This window comes from Octodon degus, unplaced genomic scaffold (assembly GCF_000260255.1).
Source record: "Octodon degus isolate 3935 unplaced genomic scaffold, OctDeg1.0 scaffold00009, whole genome shotgun sequence".
NCBI lineage: Eukaryota > Metazoa > Chordata > Mammalia > Rodentia > Octodontidae > Octodon > Octodon degus.
Window position 1 is genome coordinate 29,944,542 of NW_004524585.1, and position 19,898 is coordinate 29,964,439.

Below are 19,898 nucleotides of genomic sequence, written 5' to 3' on the forward strand. Positions count from 1 at the left end.
AAAAATCTTCTGAAGACTCTCAAGATCATTGCCATTGCCACCTATAACTCTATGGCTTGCCCCTGGGGAGCTGTTTATCTCTTGACACCCTCATGATAATATTTTGTTATGCCTGAAAAATACCTTGATCACACTGAATACATGCTAGATACTAGTAAGGTACTGTTGGAAAAGTTCATTAAGGGCTTTTACTTTCTGCATTCTCCCAACTACATTTTAGAATTTGCTACACCCCACACATCTAGAAAATCGATTCATAAATATCCTTGACCTTAAATTCAAATTAATGAACAAGTCATTGCTGGCTCAATCCCCTTGTTGGTGTTTACTTTTCTGGTTTGTTTTCATTTTTAGTCAATCTGGTACACTAGTGAAGAAGGTTAAATATTGTAGAAGGGCATCACTTTTCATTGCTGAGCAAGTTTTTGGCCAGTTTCCTAGTGTTATCATCTAAAACACTTTCTGAGAACTGTTAGCTGAGGCAGAATTGCATATACATTCCAAAAAGTTAGAGAACTGTAATTAAAATGTGTTTATCTAGATATAGCCTAAGAATTTTCTTTTTTTATATCAAAAAGTTCATTTTTATTTCAAGACCACCTACTTCAAGAAATATTGGGCTGGGGAGATGGCTCGGTGGTCTACGAGCCTGCCTAGCAAGCACAAAGACCTGGGTTCAATCCCCAGTACCACATGCTGTGCTGGCCTGGTACCCCAGGCACTCCATAAAACCAGGAGTGGTGGTGGACATCTGTAATCTTAGCAGTGGGGAGGCTGAGACAGGAGGATCTTTATGAGTCAGAGCTGCATACTGAGACCCTGTGCCAAATAAATGAATAACTTTTTTAAAAGATAAAAAAAGAAATATTATCGGCGCCAGGGAGATAGCTCAGTAGAATAAATGCTTGCCTGGCAAGCGCAAGGGCCTGAGTTCAATCCTTGGTTCTGAAAAAACAAAACAAACAAACAAACAAACAAACAAACAAAAATATATATATATATTAACACAGTACTGACTATGTAGCATACACAGTTATTATCTGGTGTGGTGCTCTATAGTGAGTCAAAGGCGATGCCTTATGCAGAGTATATTTTAGAAGGGAAAAACAAACAATAGACAAGTACAGATTCTCATACATCATGATAAGTTTTGAGGTTAAAAAGAATTGAAGGAAGACTGAAACTCCCTTGAAGAGAGAGAAGGTGTTATTTTGCAGGGGATAGGAGGCATCCTCTCTGAAAAGGTGGTACTTGAGCACAAACCTGAGGAAACGAGGGGCATGTCATAGGAACAGCAAGAGAGAGATGATCTAGTCAGAGTAGTAGCTAGGACTGCTGGCAAGTCCTCGTGGCTGGAGGAAGGGGTGGAGATGGGTCAGAGATCGATGGCGCAGGCTGTGGAGGGCCCTGAGCCAGCGCTTCGAAGCTCTGTGAAAACCTTTGCCTGAAATTATTACATTGCTAGTCTTGGCGATTTAGAATAACACGGGCACCTTGGCACCGGGGCTGATGTAACGTTAAAGTTATCCTCACTGTCATAAGATAGATGTACAATACATATTTTTAATACAAGTTTCTTGTGCTTCTTGTCATAAGCTAGACAAGAAACTGAACAGTTTCCCTTGGGAGCAGCTGGATTAAACGCATCTACATGCAGCAATAACCGAGATTCCTAGAGCTGAACGGTGACTTCGGGCGTGGATAATCTTGGTCAAGCCAGGATGCCCACGTATTGGAAACAGGAAGTACCTCAATGTTTTGGCTGAGTTTTTTGACGATGCTGGTGATGGTCTGGATGTGGCTTTCTAGCAGCTTCCTGGCAAGCGACTCCTCCTTCCGAAAGCCGTGGGCCCCCTGGAGGCACGCAGAGATGTCCTCCTTGATGCGGAAGGCTTGCTCGAGCAGGAACGCGATGGTGCGCTCCTGGAGGCTCAGCCTGTCCTCCAGCTGGCTCGTCTGGGCTTTGGCAATGATGGGCAGGAAAGGGCGAGCCCTGCGCAGCGGAAGGAAACACGCGCGTCAGGAGGGCGAGCGGGCCGCCCGGAGCCTCGCTGGCGCGGGCTGCGGCCCCATCAGTTTCTCCGCTGTGAGAAAATAGGACCGGAAGCACTTACCTGGTCTGAATCTTGGCTTTATGTTTCCATGAAGAAGCAGCTAGGGTTTAAGCCTTGGTCTTGAATCATACAGTTTTTGTTTCCTAAGCAGGAATTGGTCAATACACAGTGATAAATTTTTAAGCCAAATTGGTGGTGGTTGGGGGAGGGTGGGGATTCCATAAAGGAAGTTTTTAGATTTCTTTATGACTTACAATTTTATAAACACTTTATAAAAACTTTTTTACTTTAACCTAGATAATACACACACACACACACACACACACATACACACACACATATATATTTGTCTTTTTGAGAAAGGGTCTTGCTATGTAGCTCAGGCTGGACTTGAACTCACTTTGTAGTTCATGCTGGCCTCAAACTCACAACAGTCCTCCTGTCTTAGCTTCCTGAGTGATGGGTTAACAGGCACATTTAAAAATGCAAAACTAAAAAAAAATTATTGGGCTGGCGATATAGCTCAGGGATCTAAAGCGTCTGCTTAGGCAAGCTTAGGCAGGCACAAGAAACCTCGGTTCAATCCCTGGCACCACATGCTGCACCAGCCTCACCCTCAGGCAGGCCTGAGCCGGCCAAAAGATAAAAAATAAAAATAAAAATGCAAAAACTGAGATCAGATGTGGTAAGGTTACCGTTTAATCCCAGCACTCTAGCAGGCTGAGGCAGGAGGTTTGACAGTTCAATCCTAGTCTAGGTGACTGTGTCCATTAACCCTGATGTGGTTTTCCAACTTTGCTGGATCAAAAGAGCCTACAGACGAGGTAAGCACACTCCTGGGTACACCTGGGTTGCTCATGGAAGTGTGCCTTAGACACTCTGCATGGCTCCCAGCTTGCTGCTTTCTGGTTCTTCTTCTGCTCTGCTTCCTGACTGCTGTGACCTAAGATGCAGTTTTGCTCTGCCCTGCACTTGGCTGTGTTGTTTCTACCTTGGTGACAGCTTGCTATGAATGGAATCCCCTCAAATCATGAGCCAAACTAAACTTTGCCTCCTTAAAACTGTGGGTATTTGCTGTTGCATCTCAGCAACAAGAAACCTGGCTGATACGCCCTGGGCTCAATCCCCAAGAATGAGAGAGAGAGAGAGAGAGAGAGAGAGATACACACAGAGAGAAAAACAAATAGAGAGGGAGGGAGAGGCAGAGAGACAGAGGCAAAGAGAGGCAGAGAGAGAGAGGCAGAGAGAGAGGCAGAGATACACAGAGACAGAGAGAGAAGAGGAGAGGAAGAATATGATTTAGAATACTAAGCTAAGCCACTGCAAGAGAATTTAATGATCAAAACTGGAAAATACTGCATAAAATATACTTCTCTTAGCAACTTTACATTGCAGAGTATATTACCATAGTAATGTCTAACATTACTACTACTTCTGTAGATTACCATTTCTATAGATAAGGAAAATAGTTCCTGTAGTAGTTAAATAACTGGTGCTAGGTCATTCCTAAAGCACTGTTATGTTTCTCCAAGTGCAGGTCACTTTTCAAGTTCCTGTGTGTATTGATTTCTGACCTCTAAGCAGATCAGTATTCCACTGGATCTATATAAGAGGTTTCCATTTGTCTGGAATGCTATTAAGTTCTGGGGACTTCACATCTCATGGCCCAGTGGATGGGATTTGGGTGTTCTCTCCTGTCTTCTCTGTGTGCTAGAGTGAGCTTGTTCACAAGCTTTCATTCAAAGGAATGTTTCAGTGTCACAAAACCATGTATTTAGCAGAGCCAGGATTAGATCCAGGTATCTTGAAGGATGATTTTCTTGATGCAACCTCTGAGTGGTGGCAAAATATCTTATGAATATCCACAGGAGGAGGAGGAAGATTTAAAAGGAAGGGCACTGCCCTTTGTTCAGGCCAGGGAATAAGACAAAATTCTGTTCACTAGGAGATATATCTGTGTATCTAGGTGCATAGGTAGAGGTATAGATGTACACTTGGATGTGTGGCTGTACCTCTATATGGCACACGCATCTTCAATAACAGTTTCATGTGCTGGATCATAAAATCCCTGGCCAAATAGTTCACACTTATTCCTACTGCATGAGTCAGGTAATCATATGCTAATATTTCCTTGGACCTAAGAATGTCCTGAGGATAGAGTTTTGGGGCCAAATTGTGAACGTTTGTGTTTTGTGAAGACTCCAAGTGTCAAATAATATTGTATTTAGCTGTGTAAAACAGAAAACCTGAGCGTGAACGCAATCAGTGGGGCTATGTGGCTTGTGTAATGAGTCTGGAGGTAGGCCAGGCCTGGGCCACGGACCAAGGAGGACACCAAGCATGCAGGTTCTTTGGGGCCTCCGGGCCTGTCTGTGGGTGTGGCCATCACCCTCAGAGTCTTGAGGTTGTGCTTCCACCTTTGCAGTAGCATGTTGACACTCCAGACAAGAAAGGGGGTACAGAACCCCCCAGAAGGTGTATACCATCTGAATTATCTCCTTCCTCCTTTTCGAAATCCAGAAAAGGGTTTCCTAAAAAATTTACTGTGACACTCTGTATTTCTCTTGTTGGAACTGCACCATAGGCCTGCCTCTGATCACTTGTGTTTTGAATACGCACATTGTAGCTTGAAGCAACATTGAGGATTTTGTCAGCAAAGAAGGGGCAGAGCGTACATACAGAGTTGTCTGACAGTGACACTTGCCACATGTAATTTTTCTCTTTCTTACCTTCAATTTTATATTAAGCATCACTATGAAGAGAGTTTTAAAAATAAGAAAAATTGTTTTTTCTGCCTGCTGATCATTTATTTTCTATTGGCTAATCTGTAATCAAGTTTCCTTAGGCCCTGCCTAAAGGTGAGGAACTATTAGCCCCACATCCCATTATTGTTACCCCACCCCCACCAATGGGTGGTGGCTCATGAGGATCACTCGTGTGAAATGTGTCATTTTATCTCGCCAGGCAAAATCAACACAGAGTGTGGTGGGAGCGCAATGGAGGAGGAGGTGGAGCTTATGCTATGCAGAGAAAGAAAATCCACTAACAAGTTACTGCTTCATTTAATAGCTTTGCAACTATTATGGCTTGTGCCTACTTGTCACCTCAAAGCCTCATGCAGTCATGGGGTAGACTTCTAGAGTTCATGATTAATTCATGATCCAAGTATGGGATTATGGGTCTGACTACTGTTGGGATTATGGGTGTGAGTGCTACACCTAGCCTGGGGCAGAGAGCCTGAATGTAACCCAAGAGAGACACACTTGCTCTCTGTTGCCATTGTTGCTGCTGCCCCTCATTTTGCTTTCTGCTCTTTGCTGCCCTGTGCCGCTCTGCCTTGGAGCCAGCCGAGTACTGAACCCTCCAGTGACTGTGAGCTAAATAAACCTTTCCTTCCTTCATTTTGGGTGTCGGGTATTTGCCCCAGCAATGAGAGAAGAGTAACTGAGACAGCAGCTTTGTCTTCCAAAAAGACTGCTCTCTCTCTGTATATAACATTGCAGCATCGATCGGGACGAATTCTGTTGCCATTTTCACACTCTTGTTCTAGGCCTTTGCAGTCTGCGTGCTGTGCACTCACGGCACGCCTCAGTTCGGCCTGTCCACATGGTGAGCATGCAGTGGCTGCCTGTGGCCACGGGCTGCTGTGTCAGACAGTACAGCTCTAGGAGCCGAGAACCCAAAAGGGAGACAATGTCACCGTGCGGTCAAAGTGCTGTCGCCATGTCCATTAGTGACCCGTACACTTCCATCTATACTTTAAGCCCTTAATATAAGCCAGATATGCTGGCCAGCACTTTAATTTTATTAAATCTTCTTCATAACACCATGAGGCAAGTGTTACTATTATCCCAGTTCCGGGTGATGAAGCTGAGGCTTAGAGGAATTGAATAATTTGGTCCAGGTCACTGCATTAACAAGAGGTGAGCTGGCACCCAAGCGTAAGCCATCTAAGTGGAAGTCTATGTCACGTGTATGCAGAGGTGGGGACTCCCTCCAACCATGGCCTCTCCCAAAACACCCCGGGAATGCACTTCCTTGTCATTCTACCCACTAAGTGAAGAGCCAAACTGTTGCATCAGCTATGTGGGTGGACTGTCCTCCGAGGCGATCCTCAGCCTCCAGATGGCTGCAGTCCCAGCTGTAATGTTCACTGCGACCTCATGAAGCACTCTAAGCCACAGTTACCCAGCCAGATACTTCACTGTTCCTGACCTACAGAAGGTGAGAGATGATTATTTGTCATTTGGGGCCACAGAGCTTGGGGCTGTCTTGCCACACAGCAGTCAAGAACACACGTAGTAATCTATGGGAGCCGTGAGAGGGCTGGAGACTAAGATGTGATGGAGAAAGATGTGAGGCACCTTACAGAGGAGGGACCAGAGGCTATAAAGCTTTTGGAAGAGATTGGAAGTGGACTTGGAAAAGACAGAGACTGACAAATTTCCGGTTTGGGCATAAGCAAGATGATGCCTTTGATCAAGACTGAAATTTAAAAAAAACAAACAAACAAACAAACAAACAAACATGTAGGGGGAGGAAAGGAACTTGAAAGATTTATAAGGCACCCACAGAGGGTCACTCATTGAACAGTCTGAAAGTATTTTTCCACAAAAAGTTGAATTTTATCAGAAAGTCAATGGTGGCTGAAGACTTGGCTGGGGACCCTGAGACTGGCTGAGTTGGAGGCACTGTGCAAGTGTGACAGGGAGCAGACACTTTCAGAATCACTTAGGTTAAAAAGGACAGCTGCACCATCACTGTCTACTTGGCCTTTAGCCCATCCCACTGTTTGACCCTAGCCTCTGCCACTGGGTGGTGGGACCTAGTGCTGAAAACGGGGTGGAGGGACTCACAGAGCAGACCTTGGTCCTGTGCAAAGTGGTGCTGTCTCCCTTGCCAGGGGTCCTGATGTCTCAGCAGAGCCCTCAGGCCACCTTTAGACCATTTCACAGTTCTACTCAGTGCTGCCTGGGACTTCAGAGAACTCACCCAGCTCACAACTCCTTAGAAAATTGAGGGCTTCACTGAGCAAGAGAGCTGAGAGCTAGGGTGACTGTGTGAGCTAATTATGTCCGACCCAGGGGAACACAACGGCTCATGTGGGACCAAGCACAGAGGCAAAGGAACAGAATTATACAATTCTTCAGGGTCAAAATTCATGGGTTGACTAGAGTTTTGACCCAAAAGCTGAAGTAGCATGCCTGCCCCCTCCACATCTTTCCCCGTAAGAGCTTGCAGAATCCAGAAAGAAAAAGGGAGGAGGAAAGGCAATGTTGAAGATTATTTTAAATTAGTGAATGAGTGGGTTACTGCAGTGGGTAGTGGGGCAGCGAAATCTCCTTTCAGGAAGGAAGGGCTGACTGCCCCCAGCTGCTAAGAGATCCAAGAGAGTTGCCTGGCCAGGGCCTGCCCACTTCCTGGGGCCACCTGCATTTGGTGGCTGGTCAGTCACTTGCTGTGACTAACTCAGGCCAACATTGACAGGCCACCTCAGCACCTCACCGCTCCTGGTGGATTTAGCTGACCTCTGCACTGGCACCACAACATGGCCCTCCTTTTCCTTCTGTCTGGTCCCGTCTCTTTCCACATGTTGATCTCGCTGCACTCCAGAGTGAGCCATCTGTTCCCATCTGCCTCTAAGAGTCTTTCCTCGGCATCCCAGTGTCAGCCCAGTGGGCAAGAGACAGCTCAGCCTGCCTGGGAAGAACAGCTCACGGGAGAGGGGAGAATGTGAGCCTGCTCTTGTTTCGTTGCTCCTGCCCCCAGGAAGTGGAAGACTCTGCTATGGGTGTCCTCTAGAGAAAGATGAGGCAGAGCAGGTGGCCTCTGTAGGGAAGGGAGTGGGGCTCGCAGTAACAATGAGGGGACAGCTAGATTTGGGCAGTTGCTGCTGAGCAGTTCTACCTGAAAAGCCTTCTCCTGACCTTGGTGCCTCCTGAAGAGCAAAAAGGTGAAGGCCTCACACCAGTTCTTTCTTCAGAGGGGGTGGGAGGCTGACTGTGGAGAGCCTGGAGCTCATTAACACCTTCCCACCCCTGGGCTCAGTGAAGCTGAGGAGGTATGGGTTGAAATCCATCCCCAGGACAAAGTGAGCTCACAGTGATTTGAAGCAGACAGCACATACCTAACCTAGTGGATTATAGATTCCTACAAAGGAGGAGCATTCGAATAAGTGTAGAATTTTTTTCAAAAGACTAGTAAAACACTACAAGAGAAGATAAGGGAAGATATTAGCAAATAAAATAAGCATAAGGAAATAAGTAGAGTTAGATAAGAAAAATACAATAGTTGCAATAAGTAATACCTTCCCCTAGTTTCTGACTTGGGAAGTCTGAGACTTCATGGTCCTTTGTTTTGTCGCTATCAGACTCACTGTCCTTCATTAAAATGGTGTTCCCACCAGGCTCCCAAGCTCCGCAGTCGCTTCTTCCAGGCAACACACACTGTGTATAGTGTATAGCAAACTTGCTTGTGTTCTTCTCTTGTTAGTTTGCCTCCTGGTAACAGGAACCTGTCCCAGCCAAGAACTTAGAAAGTGATAAAAATTAATTACATTTTCTTCTTCCTTAACTACAGAAAAGGCGGCAGGAGAAATGAGACCTACGAGTCTCTCGCAGTCATCTTGTTTACTTGTTTGCTGTTTTCTGTCCACCACTCAAACAGAACTCCGTGCACAGACGGATTTGCACGTTGTCTGCAGCAGCACCCGCATGTTGGAGCAGTGCATGACACATGTAAATGGGCAGTGAATAGTTATGGACTGACTGATCCTACTAACTTGCCAGTGCTCTTAAGGCTCAGCTTTGGGGAAAACTATTAGCTCTGTAAAGTCAGTGGCTGTCGGTGCCTCGGGTTTACTTTCTTGAGCAAGATGAAATCATCTCGGCCTGGATGAGATACCTCTTTCCTGCCACCTGTATATCTAAGAACAAAGGAGGCCTTTCTGAGGGGGTTTCATTCGTCACACTCCCCCCATGCTCACCTGGCTCAGCATTACTGTACAGCATCAGATGGATGTTCCACTCCTCTTACACCCACCACAGTGACAGCACTACCCTGGCTCACAGTGTGAATCAGAGGTAGGAGGGAAGAAAGCACCAGGCCCTGCTGGTGGTGACAACTCTGCCCTGGACTGCGGATTGTGGAGCTGGAGCTGCTTTCTGGCCTTGAGGTCCCTGGAGTCAGGATCTGCCAGCAAAGGCGTTAGATCTCCGCTTAGTCCTAGACAGACCCTTGTAGGTGCTGCTGCTCCGCCCCAAGCTCAGTGCAGTGTTTCTCCTCCACCTTCTCATTGCAGCAGGCACTGTGAGTTACCTTCCAATAGTCAGCCCCATTTCTGCCTGGCTTCAGTCACCCTCCCACCCCTCACATACTGTGGGGGAGGACTCATCATGTGTCCTTTCTTCTGGATTGGAATGCCACTGTTTTAGGTGGGAGCAGGTGTAGCAATTCTGGCCAAGGAGATAGAGGAGAAACTTGCTGTGGGACTGCTGGGTCAGGCTTCTTTACCTTTACCCAGAGGGATACAGCTTGATATGATAGCACATGCTTGAAATTCGAGCGCTCTGAGAGATTGAGGTGGGAAAATGCAAGTTCAAGCCCAACCTGGGGAACTTAGTGAGACTCTTAAAAAAAAATTATAACATGAGCTTGGATATAGCTCAGTGCAAACAACTTGACTTCAGTCCCAAGCACTACAAAAATAAATGAATAGATGAAGAAAGAAAGTAAGAAGAAAGTCAAGAAAAAAGTTGCTTTTTCTCTGTTGAATGTCATCACATCTACGCGTGACTCCTAGAACCGGTAAAGCCATCTTGTGATCACAAGGAAAAAGAGAAGGGCAGGAAAGAAGAATAGAAAGCCTATTTGCTCGATGATGTTAAGCCCATTGAATGAGTCAAGCCCTAGATGGCTTTGCTACATAAATTCTTCTCAGTCTAGAGGAACGCTATTGACTTTTGGGTATTGACTTTATAACCCGCTATGCTACTGAATTTCTGTATTAATTCTAGTAGCTTCTTGGTGGAGTCTTTTGGGTCTTCCAAGTAAAGTATCATGTCATCTGCAAATAAAGATAATTTAACTTCTTCTTTACCTATTCTTATTCCTTTTATTTCTTTCTCTTGTCTAATGGCTGTAACTAATGATTCCAGAACTATATTGAATAAGAGTGGTGATAGAAGACATCCTTATCTTGTACCAGATCTAAGAGTAAAAGATTTCAGTTTTTCCCCATTCAGGATTATGTTAGCTGTTGGGTTTTCATAAATGGCTTTTACCAGATTGAAGTAGAGGCTATCTATTCCAATTTTCTGTAGGACTTTGAACATGAATGAGTGTTGGACTTTGTCAAAAGCCTTTTCTGCATCAATGGAGATGATCATGTGGTTTTTAGTTTTCGCTCTATTGATATAGTGTATTATATTTATAGATTTTTGAATATTGAGCCATCCTTGCATCCTTGGGATGAATCCTACCTGGTCATGGTGTATGATCTTCTTGATAGTTTTTTCACGTCAAAAGAAATTATCAACAAAGTGAAAAGGCAACCCACAAATTTGGAAAAAATCATGACAAATTCTCCTCAGTCATGTTGCCCTGCCTGGAGCCAGCTGGCTGTGGACTGAAACCGCTACAGACTGTGAGCCAGAATAAAGCTCTCTTCCTTTGTGGGCATCTTCAGGTATTGTGTCCCATGAGGAGGAAGTGAATGAGACACCTACTGAATCACCATGTGTGGGCAGTGAAGGCAAGAACACGGGATGTGAGGGTAGGCACTCAGGCGATTCTGCCAGTTCTGAAGACTGAACACCTCTGGCTTAGGGTCTGTCATGTGACTCAGTGAATGATAGAGGGAAAATGTACAATGAAGTACTAGAGTGGGAAATATACAGTGTGAGTTCTTAAGTTCTGAGACATGTAGAAGCAGCATGTCAAGTTGGAAAGCGAGACAGACAAGGTGCTTAGCAACCAAGCATTTTAGTGACATCATCCTTAAACAGGACTTATTTGGCTAGGTGGGTAGATCTCGAGGGTTGTGAGTTAACAAGGGGAAGTCTGCAGTAGAGGGGGGTACAAACAGCCCTGAACAGGTCCAGGCTAAGAGGGGCCCAAGCACTCATTGCTGAGGGTGCCACAGGCTGTGTCACATGCCATCCAGAAAGAGCAAGGAGCAAGCAGCCTATAGAGGGACCGGTAGGACAGGGCTGCCACCCGTCTCACCTGCCAGTCTGTGGTCCTGCCGGTCACAGATGGCTTCGGAGTCATTTCTATCTGGCATGTGAGACAAAGCTCGCATGAGGGCAGCTCTGACTGCCATGCAAATATATTTGCCTGCAACCCTGGAGACATTAGAGCCTTACACAAAGGCAGGCTGCTGCTATTTCTTTTCCTTTAAAGTTGATTGTTTTAAAAGTTATATTATATTTAAATGGAGGGTTTCCATTTCTGAATTTTTTTCAAACGTATGAGTTTCTGTTAATTGGAGCATAATTACCATGATTATTATTAAAGTTCAGTAAAGCAAAAAAAGACTTTTTAGTTTCATTTACATCGCTTCTACAAGACAAACATAAGGCTTCCTTATATATTTTCCAATTTTTATTACTTTAAGAGAATATTGTTTCCCGACTGGCCTAAGGCAATGTGTAGAAGAACAAAGACACGAATATTCCTAACTGTCTAAGAGAGATTCCTGGTGGACTATTATTTACCTCCTCAGGTAGTACTCAACTGGCTGCAACCTGAAGTCTTCCACAGGGCCTGTGATTTGGCCACCCTGCCCCTGACTGTACACAGGCCAGCCACACACCCATGCGCTTTGTTAGCACATCATATTAGTGGGTGACCTCTATCTAAATTCAACTATGCAAGGGAAGAAATGAGTGAGACCCTGGACTGGTCCAGACAGAGTTCTTGAACCTTGGGAGAAAGCGACCTTCCAGAGGGGAATCTGGGCCTCTCCCGGGTCCCTGGCTGTGTAGTTGTGGCTGTGTAGTTCAGCCCACAGCTCAATCTGATCGGATTTTCCACAGGCTCAGAGCTCTCTTCCTCGCAGCTCCGTGTGGCTGGCAGCATCCTACGTGAGCTTTTGCCTCCCTGCCTGTCCTGTCCTTGTAGGGGGAGCGCTACATTTACCGAGGAGATTCTGATAACTGTTTCGGCAACCTGTAACACCTGGAGACCAGCTTTGGCTATTTAAACTCTTCTGGAACGCCAAAGGGCGTAACGAGGATGTTTTCTGCATCTTTGTGTCTATTTTATCACTAGTTTCATTCTGAGCTCATAATAATCTGTGTGTGGAGAATGGTGAAACAGAAAAGAATAATTTCTGTAATTTCTCTGTTTCTTTCTAATGAAGCATCATGGGAGATGGGCTTTGGTAGCCTCAAAAGCCCATGCTGTTGAGTTCACTGTCAGGGCGAGCGATCTGGGATTGAGGGAAGAAATTGAAGTGCAGGAGCGCTGTCCAAGAAATGGGCCGAGGGCAGTGGGGTTGGGCCAGTGTGGCCTCTGCGCAGGGTGTGCCTGGACAGGACTGGGGGCCCAGCCAAGAGGAGACCAGAGGAGGGACGCTTGTGTGGCTGCTCCGTATGGCGAGTTCTGCACCCCATCAGGCAGACTTCTCCTGCAGTTAGGGTTCAGTAAAACTGCAGCAGTGCAGAAGCACCTGTTGGGAAGGGCGTGAGTTCTCATGTAGGCATCAGAGTGGGGGAGGGCAGCAGGCACAGCCCCCTGCGATTGCTGCCTGGTGCGCACTCACTCTGGTGCCTTTTGAAACTCCTAGATTTTGTGGTAGCACTGGGTAGCGCTCCCATACTCCCTTGCTTGTTCTGGGAGCTAAGGAAGGCGTGTGTGTTTAATGTCTCCAGTGTAAAGAACACTGTACCTATCGTCAGATGACCTGGGTTTGAGTCTCCTCACTGCCTTTAACCTTGGTTAGCTTCCCCAGAAGACTTCTCTGACCTGTGGAGAGAAGGGCTCCGGCCCCAGGCACGTGGCTGAGGGCAAGCAATTGAAGTCGTGTATTTGCAATGTTTTGCAATGTGAAATATTTTACAGCCATATTCTTGGAGTTATCAGTCGTTTTTAATTTTTAATGTCTTTTTCTTCTTTTAAGTTTTTTGTCTACATCACACTTCTGCAGTGCTTCGGCCCAGCGTTCTTGCAAGGAAGGAAGGGAGCCCAGAGCCCTGGTCCACGAAGCCAGGCCACCTTTACCCTTGACTGAGGAAGGGAAGGGGGGCTCCATCTGAGATGCTCAGACCCAGACAGGACATACAAAGCCAGGGCCCAGGCCTGCTCTGTCAGGGGTCTGATGGTGGACAGACCTCAGTGGAGGTCAGAGCTCAGTATAGAATCGGCCTCTATCAGCACTGCAGCTCAGTTCTGGGCTTTGGCCTGAGGCTGGAGTGATGGCTTCAAAGGGGCTGGGACTGCCTGGGGCTGGACCAGTCAAGAGTCGTTTTTCTCTTAAGTTCTTATTTTTATATTAGTACATGTTTGCAGTGCATAATGATTGCATTCATGGAGTACTATCCTGCCATAAAGAAGGATAAACTGGAGTCATTTGCAGAAAAAAGCATGCGCAATGAGACCATGATGCTAAGTGAAATAAATTTAAGTACTGCATGGTTTCTCTTCTACGAGGAACCCAAAATAGAGCAACAGGGTTAGTAATTTGTAAATGGCACTAAGGACTGAATTGTAGCCCCAAAATATGTGGAAGTTTTAAGATCCAATATTTCATAATGGGATCTTTTTTGAAACAGGGTCATTGCAGATGTGAATAGTTTAGGTGAGTTCTCAGCAAAGCATGGCAATCCTTTTATCCATTGGGACTGATGTTTAGAGGCACCAGGAAAATGGAAAGATGCAGGAACAGGTGGGAGCAGGGAAACTAGTGGTTGAGAAAGGCCACAGGACAGATACAGTCTCAGGAGGAGCCAACTCCTGCTGAAGTCTCCAGAACTGTGAGGCAATGAATTTCTGTGGTTCTGAGCCTTGTAGCTTGTGGCACTGTGTTACGGCAACATGGGAAGCTAGCACAGATGGGCTGTTCTTTGAATCAAGAGAAATGTAAGGGATTTTTAATAATAATATCTTACTTCTTCTATTTTGATCTTTATTTGTGTGAATTCTGTATTAGTTACTCTTCTTTCATTGCTGAGACAAATACTTGACACTCAAAATGAGGGAAGGAAAGGTTACTCACAGTTACTGGAGGTTTCATAGTTTTAAATAGCCTGAACTATGTAACAAGACCTAGAGCAGAGGCTGGAGTACCACCTCGTCCAGGATAACCCATTCGTTCCGTACCTCCAAGAAAGCCCAAAGGCAGGGCGGTGGGAGGGTTGGAGGGTGGGGGGGTGGGGAGGTGGGGGGGCTGGTGTGGGCAGAGTGCATGCTGCCACTTTAACCGTCGGAGCCTCTCTGGCCCCGCCCACGAGCCCCGCCCTGGTCCTCTGGCCCCGCCCCTCAAGCCACTGCGGCGCTCCAGCTGGGTCAGTCCCATGGCTTACATGAGACTTTGCGGGGGGCCACCTAGACACCAACCATAGGCATATGCACATTGCGAGTTTCTCACGCAAGAGAAACTATGTGACACGTAAGCTTGTGTGTCTGACTCACTGCGCCGTAACTTTAGATTCTCAAGGTGCATCCTTAGAAGATAGCTCAGTAGGTGGCAGGGAGAAGCTCAGCGCATTCCCTGAACTACCTGCTGCGGTGCTTCAAAAATATTTTGGTCTATGTACTCATCGGTTTCAGTTATGTTACTAGTTTCTCTTAGTTCATTGAAAAGAAAGTTTTGGGCTATTATCTGTTTAATTCTTCTTTACAAGAGAGATTTTTTTTTTTTTTTTGGTCTATTTTTACTCCCGGTGACTGCTTTTGAGATTATTTTGTTATGAAATTTTATTTTTATTTTTTGGCAGAACCAAAGATTGGACTCAGGCCCTTGCGCTTGCCAGGGAAGGGCTTACTCTACTGAGCCATCTCCCAGCCCCTGTTACGAAATTTTATTTTTTCAGAAAAGCAAAGAAACAGTATCTAATGTCTAGATAGTGTTTAAACTACTGTACTGCTTTCAAAAGCATGTCTTTTCATTCTTGTAACTTCCCCACAGCATAAGTGAATTTTCTGTCGAGGGGAGGAACCTGAGGCTGACAGGCTCAGCAGCCGCCGCAATCACTTTCACACCCTCCTCTCTCTCCTACCCCTCAGCCCCTTTGTTTAGGTTTCTTAGCAGCTTTTCCTGGTACAGGTGCACTTGTCTAAGGGCAGTAAGGCATGCTTACTCCTCTGCTCCTCCGTAGGTAGTTTGCCCCTACCATCATCCCACTCTTTCCCGAGTCACCTTTTCCCACTCCCATCCGTCCTCTCGAGGCCCTGAGGTTGGAAGCGCTCCCTCTACTGGACTGCGACGGAAGCTCTTCCATCTGACGAGCCGTGAGGGCCTCCAGGGCAGGAAGCACGAAGCTGGGCTGGGCAGCCCGTGCCTTGCAGGGTTGGGGCGCTGTGGGTGGCACCCAGGGCAGTGGCTGTGCCCGCGCCTAACAATCAGACTGCACTGTGGTTTCCGGCAGCGCCAGGCAGCGCAGCAAGCCCAGCCCTTTCCACGGGAAGCCTTCTTCCCACAGTGCGCTGCCTTACTTTTTCGTATCATAGTGTGAAACATTGGTCTTCAGGCAGCGCCCAAGGTAATACATCACGACATAACAAAACGTCTGCTGTGGTTCTAAGAAAGACGTTGAAACAGAATACCTTGAGACCCTGAGTGTCGCATTCTACCGACAAGGAGAAATTATTAATCGTTTATTGTTTTGTGCATCTGACTCACTAAAAGTTTTATGCATCCACATCTTCAATACGATGCTTTGGCTGTCAGCCAGACCCTCATCTTCCAAAACTGTACTCCTGGGAAAAGTGCTGAGAATGGCTACTGTCCGCCCTGGCCGACTGCTCAGTACTAAACGCTTTCGTTTCCTAGCCTCCTTTTCTGTTTTTAGAACATTTAGAAGTTTTGAAGTCTCCCTGTGGACTGGAGAAATTCAGTGCTTCTTCCACCCACAGACTTTCACAACAGATCCAGGTGCTATCGTAGTCCAACTTCGTTTGCATCTTTTTTTTCTCAACCGTTTTGTCCCACTTCCATTCTTGCCTTAGAAACTGCTCTTCTCCAAGATGCCCAGGTGCCCAGGTCCCTCCCATCTTCTCTTGATGCAAATGCCCACTCCTGGAAGAGACGCATTCTGACCAGCCTACCAGCAATGTGTGTGTCTTCCTATTGCTAGAGTCTAAGATCTGAGGCAAGGATCTTCTTATTTATTTGCTTGTTGGAAATTCTCCAAGTGTCTAGCACAGTACCTGGTGTTTAGTAGGGACATGTAATGCACACACAGATTTCTTAAGTGAGTAAATGGTTTGGAACATTAGAGGTGGAAGGAACATTAGAAAATCTTTGATTCTAGGCAATTCAAGAAGAATACAAAGAGATTTATAAGAATTTTTTTCATTCAAAATTAAATCCCAGGAGAGAATAATGTTCCTAAATTTTAACCACCTACTTAATTATACAGAAGAATGAGCATGAGAAATTTCAGTGAGAGTTGAGAAGTAACAAGTACTCATCACTGATCACCTGCAACTCCCACCATATTGTATAAAGCAGGAAGAGATTGCCTAGAGAGGAGTTTTTTTTTTTTTTTTTTTCCTCCCTCAAAGTTTAGTAGCTGATTGGAGAGATTAAAGAATAGATCTGAGGCTTTCCATGTCCAGTGATGCTCCTTCCTCTGGCAGAAGAATACAGCAAACCCCCAAAAACCTCTAAGAAGCCAGGCTTTGTTACCTTTTTCTGCTCAAGAGAGCTTAAACAGGCATTGAGTGCATTACCATGAAATCAGTGGATGTCTGCTTGTCAATGACTAATATGCAAATCAGAATGATCAGCTTTACTAGACTTCCTTCTTGGAAGAGCTTGATATATAACTGGACATGGTAGAGATGTAATTTTCTAGTGATTGGCTTGATACATATATATATATAATATATACATGTATATAAAATATATATTATATATATATATAATTTTTTTTTCTAGTTTTGTCATGAAATGTTAACAGATTTGTTTGGCTCATTTTGAAAGTCATGGTAAGGTTTATTTGAGTAATCTTGGTATCATATGCCACTTATTGCCTGTGTTATATTATTTTATACATGAATCTACACATACATATGGTAGTCATTTAAGGAAAAAGGTGGTAAAGTCTATTTATTTGCTAGTCAAAGAAATTGAAGACTTTCATTTTTCTGAAATGGTTTAGGGTCTTCTGAAAGCAGAGAACTAGTTAACACAAATGCAGAGATCTAATTCAGGTAGCTTAATTTCTGACCCGATCCTTGAGTGCAGTAAATAGTTAAAACTAGTAATTTCTGAACTTACTTGTCAACGTATTCAACTAGGTCGGTAGAGTTCTTGGTAGACATTTTGGCTGGAGATAATCTCACCTAAAACAAAGGTCACAGACTTAAGATATATCTCTCAACTACTACCTTATAGGCTACTGTTATCCTTTTTATTCTTAAATAAATGTTTTGATTTGAAGCAAAGTGCATACCATCTATAGCCCACCTGCCCATTTCATCTTGTATGTGCTCCATTTTTATTGTTAGTGACTAAGCCAAAGTGAAGTTTTGGGAAGATATTACAGAGTGGTATTTCCTAACTTTGGTATAACAGAAAAAAACTTTTTAGAAAAGTCAAAGCCATAGATTATTCCTGGATAATTCCTAAAGGAACTATGCAGCAACCATTGACTGAATATTAAAAGAAGTCCTAATAGAGTGAATTATTCCTGACATGTTGATTTCTTAGGGGAATCAGCTAATTTTCAATAGACAAGCCTAAAAATGGAAAGCTAAACTATCCAAGTAATTTTATTTTCTAAAAAACTTGACTGTTAGATTATTATAATCACAAAGAAATAGAAGCATAGCTATATATACAATTTATTCATATTAAACATAGTTGGTTCTATGAAGTTAGCTGATAATTTCTAATCTGAAGAAATGATACTTCTAAAATGTTTTCTTTCTTTTTTTTTAGAGTGTTCTATTTGTGTGAAAGTTGAAAATTTGGCAAAATTTCTGTGTGGAAAAAGAATAGTAAACGTATTGATTTTTGTGTAAAAAATGCCTAGAATCCAGTGTTCTTTCATTTTTTAAATTTAAAAATACAATACAGATTTATTCTGATTTCCAGAGACTATCTTTGAACGAATTCAATAGAGACAGCATGAGTCATAGTTCATCTCAGTTAAAGAAAACTATATTTCTAGTGTATTTTTGGCTTGTTAAGATGCTATTGTGATGGGCAAAATATGTTAAAGATCCTCTTGCCCATACAGATATCAGTCCTTTTGCAAATGCCCCTGGAATTGCCATTTCTTATTTTAAAGCCAAGCACCTCAGTTGGAAACCTTCCTCTCCCGAGACGTACAAACATCTTAAGTAGGTAAATCCATTATCAAGAAAGCACATAGAGGTCACCTGACAACAATGATGCTGTCCTGATCCAGCCCACGTGGTGGCATGTGACCAGAATGGGTCAGAAGCTGCTTGGATGGCATCAGGGATAGTGCTTTTGTAGTGGTAGTGGTAGTGACAGTGACAGTGAGAGTGAGAGTGATAGTGCTTCCCTTTACTGAGCCACTCAGGGGCCTCTGTTCTGACAAGATCGGGTGCGTTCAGGCTGGTATGTATGACTGTAGTGGGGCCTCTGTTCTGGATTCCATGTTTAACCCATAGAAGAGCTCACTGTTCTGTCCTGGCCCTGCTTTCTCATCGCTCTTTCCTGCTAGAACAGTACTGGGCTCTGCGCTCCTTAGCTATTTCATTCTAATTCCGTCTTTCCCATCTCTTCACTGTGACCTCCAGGCCAGTGAGAGTCTGATTTTGCTAACTTCTTTGGTAATGCTGTTGTTTTCCGTGTGTATTCAGAACCCAGGAGGCTTCTTCTTTTAGGAGTGAAACTGTGTTAGAGTGTGTCCAAGGGTAATGAATCACTGGGCTTTCACCCTCCTTTCTCCTGGTGTATAATGTACATATTAACATATATCTTAATTAGTAATAATAATACATGTTAGTTTTATTAATATGTATTTAGAAGTCTTATTTGGAAGATTACAAATAACATCATCTTAAAAGCACTTCCAATGCCACACTTCTAAAGTGATAAATGTTAAATATGATGATAGAGAAAATTTCAGAAAAGTATAGAGAATAAAAAGATTACAGGAAAAAATACTCATTTATAATTCTATTACCTTGAGCAAAGTCATAACCATCATGGCATATTTTTTCTTTTCAAATACCTTTTTACTTAAAACAGTTTTTAAATTTTAAAATTCCGGCAACTGAATAAAAACACTTCACACTTTTTCATCCCATTCTTGCAGGTTATGATGTGGTTACATATAAAAATTGTTTTGCAGTGAAAATACTTGGCAATTATTATGGAATTTTTTTTACACATATCAGTTTTCATCCTTTTATAAGAATGCTTTAAAAACTAATAGTTTGTGATCCTAGCGATCAAACACAGGGTCCTGCACATGGTGGGCATAGCTTCTACCTCATATAATTCTTTCTCAAATATGTGATTTCATTTTTTCCAAGAACTCTGGAAGATTAGTGTCATTATTTTTACATTATGGTTAATATTAGTTACTTTGAATAACTGAAATTCTTATTACTGAGATCATTTAAGATGGTTATTTTTATAGGTAAAGAACCTGAGGATCAGGGAAATAGCAGACTTGCTCAAAATCAGGAAGTGGTACC

At 44.1% G+C, this 19,898-nt stretch overlaps 1 protein-coding gene across 1 annotated transcript in view; it reads right to left on the minus strand.

Moving 5' to 3' along the window:
- Positions 1-19,898, minus strand: part of Fam81b (family with sequence similarity 81 member B) — a 49,997-nt gene that overhangs the window by 27,842 nt on the left and 2,257 nt on the right. The window contains 2 exon segments of the mRNA XM_004625432.2: positions 1,750-1,993; positions 17,500-17,564. Coding sequence (XP_004625489.1) covers positions 1,750-1,993; positions 17,500-17,564 — 309 coding nt within the window.